Source organism: Equus caballus, chromosome 8, assembly GCF_041296265.1.
Source record: "Equus caballus isolate H_3958 breed thoroughbred chromosome 8, TB-T2T, whole genome shotgun sequence".
Taxonomy (NCBI): domain Eukaryota; kingdom Metazoa; phylum Chordata; class Mammalia; order Perissodactyla; family Equidae; genus Equus; species Equus caballus.
The window spans coordinates 26,754,795-26,760,794 of record NC_091691.1 but is presented as its reverse complement, the minus strand read 5'-3'; the positions used below and the strand labels follow the sequence as shown (position 1 = coordinate 26,760,794).

General features: G+C 58.2%; 1 protein-coding gene across 4 annotated transcripts in view; it reads left to right on the top strand.

Moving 5' to 3' along the window:
* The first annotated feature begins 686 nt into the window (after positions 1-686).
* SCARB1 (scavenger receptor class B member 1) overlaps positions 687-6,000 on the top strand; it is a 71,164-nt gene continuing 65,850 nt past the window's right edge. Inside the window, exon 1 of one of the 4 annotated variants that reach the window (XM_023647313.2) lies at positions 687-1,121. In XM_023647313.2, coding sequence (XP_023503081.1) covers positions 996-1,121 — 126 coding nt within the window. In that variant the 5' untranslated portion in view covers positions 687-995. Of the gene's footprint in view, positions 1,122-1,168; positions 2,216-6,000 lie in introns of those variants that run through there. The other 3 variants (XM_023647314.2, XM_070220419.1, XM_070220418.1) reach the window with 3 other exon arrangements.

Genomic DNA, 6,000 nt, shown 5'->3' with positions numbered 1-6,000 from the left:
TGCATTCTGCCCGGGGCGACGGTCAGAAGGCAACACATAAACCATCGTGGGCCGTGCCAGGTGGCGCGCGGCGATAGTGGAGGGGCGCCCCAGGAAGGCGGCGCGGTTTTGTTTTAGGCAGGGCGGCGGGAAGGCCTTCCTGATAAGGTGGCAGAGCGGGCGGAAAGGACGGAGCCAGGCAGACAGCCGAGGGGACTTCCAAGACCAGGGTGTGCAAGGCCCCGGCCAGGAGGTCTCCAGGCTTGTTCCAGGGAGAGCGAGGCTGGAACTGAATATGCGTGCGCGCGCGTGCGTGCGGGGGTGTGTGGGGGGGAGTGAGGTCGCAGAGGCGGGGTCGGGGGCTCCGGCGTTCTCGGTGATTTGGGAAACTCCTGCTAAATGTGATCAGTGAGGATGGTGGTGAGAGAGGAAGTGGGAGGGTCGGAGGGGCAGGGGCGCAGAAGGGGGAAGGAGGATGGGGAGGAGGGGAGACACAAGAGGAGGGGGCGGAGGATGCAGAGGAGGGGTGAGCAGGGAAAGGGGGGAGCAGGTGAGGGTGAGGAGAGGGAGAAGGGGAGCCAGGCCCAAGCGACGTGCTGGCACGCGGGCCGCGAGGCTCCCTCCTGCCGAATGGGAAGCACGGGCACCGGGTCCGCGCCCGCTCCGGGGGCGTGTCCCCGCGGCCTGGCCCCGCCCCGCCCGACCGTCCGACCCGCGCCCCGCCCCGGCCCCGCCCCGGCCCGCGCAGGCCCCGCCCCTCACCGCCCCCGTCCGCTGGCGCCCGCCAGAATCCCGGTGCCCAGGGCGTCCCGGGGGCGGGCCGGCAGCGCGGGCGATGGCACATAAAACGGCTCGCCACCCACCGGGCCGCTCCTCCGTGCGCTGCCGTCCGGGGCCCGCTGTGCCGCTGCGGCCCGCGTCTCCAGAGTCGCCGTCTCTGTCGCCTCCGTCCCGGTTCCGGTTCCCCGCGGGCGCGGAGCCTCGTGAGCGCCAGGCGGCCGCCAGGGCGCGCAGACATGGGCAGCCGCACCGGAGCGCGCCGGGCGGCCGCGGCGCTGGGCTGCGCCGGGCTGCTGTGCGCCGTGCTGGGCGCCGTCATGGTGGTGATGGTGCCCTCGCTCATCAAGCAGCAGGTCCTCAAGGTGGGTGAAGGGCGCCGGCCGGGAGTGCGCGCGCGCGGCCCGGGGCTGGAGGGCTCGGGGCTGGAGGAGGGCCGGGCGCGCAGCCGGTGGGCTGGCGACACGGAGCCGGGATCGGCGCCTTGGGCCGGGTCCCTGAGCACGGGAGAGACCAGAGCGTTTTGGGATGGGCAGCTGCCCACCTCCCCGGGACCCTCCCCGACCCAGGCTGGGGTTGGGCGAAAAGGGGGACACCTAGAGGCTTTGCTGGAGGCGCAGGCCAGAGTTGGGCAGGCCTGAAAGAGAGACCAGCTGGGAACCTGACCTCGCCCTCAGGGCTCTGGGGCCAGGACGGGCCCGGAGTGTGGCCACTGTGTGGTGCTACCCTGGGGAGCCCAGGAGCGGCCCACGCGCCGGTTGCTGCTTCTGCTGCGGCCTGCTGCCGTGTCTGCTCAGATCGGGGCTGCACTTCTCCTGTTTCCTGCGAGCCCAGGAGGACGGGAGCCCTGCCTTCTGTGCGCCTGTGAGACTCACGTGGCCGCCTGGTGCTCAGGAGAGCACGCTCTGCTGTCCGCAATCTGCCCGTAGATCGTGTCTCGGGGAGAAGGCTGCTGCGTCCTCCCCCACCCGCCGCCCTGAGGCCGGCTGGACACATAAGCCGCTTTTCTCCCCAGACTGGCGCAGAGGCAGGCCCGAGCCCAGGGCTGCGTAAGCAGGGGCCCCTGGGAGCCCCCAGCCCGAGAACTTTCGTCTGCTGCTCCCCTTACATACCTCTGCCCTTTTAACCGGGCAGACAGATTAAGGCGGTCAGCTGGCCTTCACTCCGGCAGACTCTGCCCTGGGTATCTGGGCGGCTCGTTTGAATGAGCCTGGAGTTGCTGAAGGACGCGCTTGAGCTACAAGCATTTCAGAGCTCGTAAGCCACTGAGTCAGCACATGCAGTGCCTGGAGGGGAAACTGAGGCTCACCTTTGCCCAAGATCCAGCCAGATGCGTAACTGGGACAAAGATGTGGATGTTCTCACTTGCTAATCGACTTCTCCTTCCCTGGCTCACTTCTTTAGGCTGAGTTTCTTAAGAATGGTGACTCTGTGCCCCATGCCCAGCACGGGGTGCTTGGTAAGTGGCTGACTGGGTGGATGAATGAAGGCTCCATCTGCTTAGGCCCGGCTGCCTCCTCAGGGTCTGGGTGAGCAGTTGCCTGAGTCACCTGGGTCACACTGTGTCTTTTCTTTTCGGTTTGCAAATCTTGTCCTGTTAAGTCCTGTAAAATTTCGAGGAGATCCTGGCCAACGGTGACCCTGAGCGCTGGGTTCCTCTTTGTGTGTTTTTTTTTTTTTTTGTCCCTGGGGTTGGCAGGAAGAACTTGTGTGGGGAAACTTCAGCAGAAGGCTTTGTTCTCCCCCATGGCTGCCACGAGGTGTGTCCCTGCTTTCCAAGGGGCCATGAGAGCTTTTGGTGAAAGCTTTCTGGCGAGGCCTGCACACTCTGTGGCTTCTGTACTGTGTGCACCCTGGAGAGACTGTCACTCTGGGGGTGTCAGCACGGTGTGCCGTCCTGATCCTGTGCAGAGAGCCTCCTGCTTTGGGGGGGTGGGGCGGTGGGATTTATGGTGTGTGTAGAATCTTGTCAGCCCAGCCACTCTTGGATTGATTCCAGGGTGTTTTCTTTCTAAAGCTTTTGATCAGGTTAAGGATGTCAGTTCTGTGTGTGTGTGTGTGTGTGTGCGCGCGCAGTGTGTTTGTGTGTGTGAGCGCACGTAGGCACTGCCTAATTTCCCACTCCTCCTCTGGGCTTCCACAGAGGAAAACGCCATCGTCCTCGGTCGTCCTCGAGCTAAGATTTCTGGGCTTAAAGTTGGGGGCGAAACAGCCAGCATCCTACGGGAACGTCCCAAAGGGGATTGGTTTGCGGCTGAGTGGCATGAAGGCAGGAAGGCAAGCCTGGCCAGTGATAGCCACTTCTTGGACAGCCCCGGCCGGCTCCGGCCGAGTGCCTCCCGGTGGAAGAAGACTACCTGTGTTCAGGGCCGGGCAGGTGGGACGCTTGCGGGGGGGGCCGGCCGGCCGGCGTTTTCCTTGGCTGCACGTGTCCAGGCATAGCCTGAATGGGAGGCCTTGTGCTTCGGTTTCTATTTTTTCAATGCTTTCTGGTTAGTTAAAGAAGTCCGTATATAAAAGACATGAATTCTTGCTTGTAAAACAAATTCAAGTGGAATAAAAAAGAGAAAGTTTCCCCCATTTTATTCCCCTCCTCAGACAGCACCCCCAGCATCGGCGTGTATCTCTCTGGACCTTTCTCGATAGACCCGTCCCGAGCACACATTTAGACACATGCAGGTACATTTCCTCCATAAATTGCGTGGTACTAAGTGTAAACATCCTGCAGCTGGCGTTTCAATGCACTGAGATGGCTTGAAGATTTTTGCATATAAACAACAGATAAGTCAGAACATATAAATCTATCACATTTTTTCTCTGCTTTCTGGAATTCCTTTGACGGACTACACACTTCATAATTTACCTGTTTCTCTATAGGTTGGTAATTTTCTCTGTCGTAAACACCCGTGCATACCTCTCTGTGAACATGTATGAACAGTTCAGAGGGCGGATTTCCAGGAGAGAAGCCTCTAGACCAGAAGGTGTGCCCAGTTTGAATTTTCCTCGTTGCTGCCCCATCGCCCTTTTGAAAAGCTCTGGCGTTTGCGTTTCCACCAACAGAGCGTGAAAGCCCCCAGTTGCCCCAGCTCTGCCCTCGGTGGAGGTTACTGATTTCTTGCTAGAATTCTGGGGCTTAGGCTGATGGCTTTGAGTTAATTTTCAGGTTGCTGCCGACTTTCAGTGGGGACGTGACGCGTTTTGAAATCCGTGTCAGTTTCTGGAGCCCAGGGTTGCAGACCCGGCTGTGCCGTGTGCCAGCCGGGACCTCAGGCCACTCGCCTCACCTGGCTGCTTCCTTCAGGCCGAGACCGGGTTGGACCTAGTTGACCTCCTAGCAAGATTTTTAAATACAAAGGTGACTTCCTGTGTGTGGAAATGCCCTGGGTGTACCAAGTTTCTCACTTGAACCCCACCACTGCTTTGTGAAATAGGCCCAAGTGGGGGGGCATTTTTCCTTTCTGCAGATAAGGAAACTGAGGCACACCCAAGGTCAGCCGCTTGCCGGGGTTTATCCAGCTCATGGTGGTGGTGGGCAGGAATCCTGATCGCCGAATCTGGGGTACCCTTCAGTAGGGACACAGGAAATAAAGTGGGAGCTCTTCAGCCAGTGCTGTTCTAGGTGAAAATTAGAAGGGAGCAACTGGAGACGTATAGGGTCTTAGCACGAATAGGGTCACAAAACCAAAACACATTACTACTTGGAAAAAGTTCTGTGGCTCTTTATGTTTAAAAAAAACCTCTACAAAACAGTATTTTGTATTTTCAGTAGGTTACTATTGGTGCATGTAAGAGCACAGAGAAAGGTGTGAAAGCCGTTACTCTCAGGGGAAAGGGAGGGGACTGGGGGTGTGGCCAAGGGACACAGGCTTTCTCTGTAATGCTCTTTTTTTTCCTCTTTTAACAAAGAGAATGTATTCATGTATTATGTGTTTACTTAAAAATTAGTAATGAGTCCATAGCTTTCCCCAAAGGATGGCCAAATGAATTAGACCGCCAAACACAGGAGGCACACACGGGGAGCCCTGTGGACGGGGTCGCTGGGAGAGGCCTTGGGGAAGAAGTGAGCCTCATTTCCTGTCCTTTCCCCGGGGGGTGGGACCGGATGAGAGGTGTTGGGAGTGGGATCGTGAATCACTGTGTGCCAGGCAGGGTTAGAGCATCTTTATAAATGTCATCTCGCTTGGTCCTGGGGGAATTCTGTGACAGGTCTCATGGTCATCTTCGACAGTGAGGGAAACAGAGCTGAAGAGAGTAATTTGCCCCAAGTGACCTTGCTGGTGTGTGTGTGCACGTGTGAGAAATGTCCAGGAGCACGAGGACGGTTGTATCCACTGCCTGGACCTGAGCCTGGCATGCGTGGCCCTCTGTGTTTGCATGGATAACAGATGCATGGTCCAGGTCCCTGGGGGTACATTTCTAAGTTACTATGTGTCTCTGGTCGCCCAGGGAAGCCCCGGCTGGTGGGAGGACACCCCTCCTGCAGCTGGGCCACAGGGGGAGGAGCTTGTCTGCTGGGCCACCAAGTGCAAAGATGGGCCTCGTGGCCTCTTCCACGTCCAGGAAGGAACCTGAGTCCCCTCTGCTGTCTTTCAGTTGGTTTTCTGGTTAGAATCAGCCTTCCATGCTTTATCCACTAATCTTGCCGGCTGCTGAAGTCTTCCCCCACCTGTGTACCCCATCTCAATCAGTGACACCTCCATTTGTTCCCCCAGGTGTAGAGGCAGAAACCTTGGGTCATCTTTGACTGCACACTTTTTTCTGATACCCCTGTATCTGGTCTGGCAGCAAATCCCATTGGCTTTACCGTCACAACATATCCGGATTCTGACCCCTTCTCAGCATCACCATGACAGCCTCCTCCATCCACTGCTTGGACTGGTGCAGTAGTCTCATGTCCGCTTTCCACAGACAGCAGAGACAACCTGTGCAGACACTCAGCAAACCATGTGCCCTCTCTATTCCTGTCTCACTCTGAGTGAATCCTAAGGTCCTTTTAGGGGCCTTAAGGCCCTCACAATCTGGCGCTCCTTTCCTCTCTCATCGCCCCACCTTGGCTCCCCCTGCTCACCTGCCACATTCATCTCCTCGATGTCCTTGAGCTCACCGAGCCTGGTCCCACCTCAGAGTCTCTGGCTTGCTTTCCCCTCTGCTTGGGAGGCTTATCCCCCAGATACCTGCGAAATTGCCTGTCCCATCCCCAAAAGCCGCTCCCATGATGTTATAGGTTTATGTGTGCATTCTCTT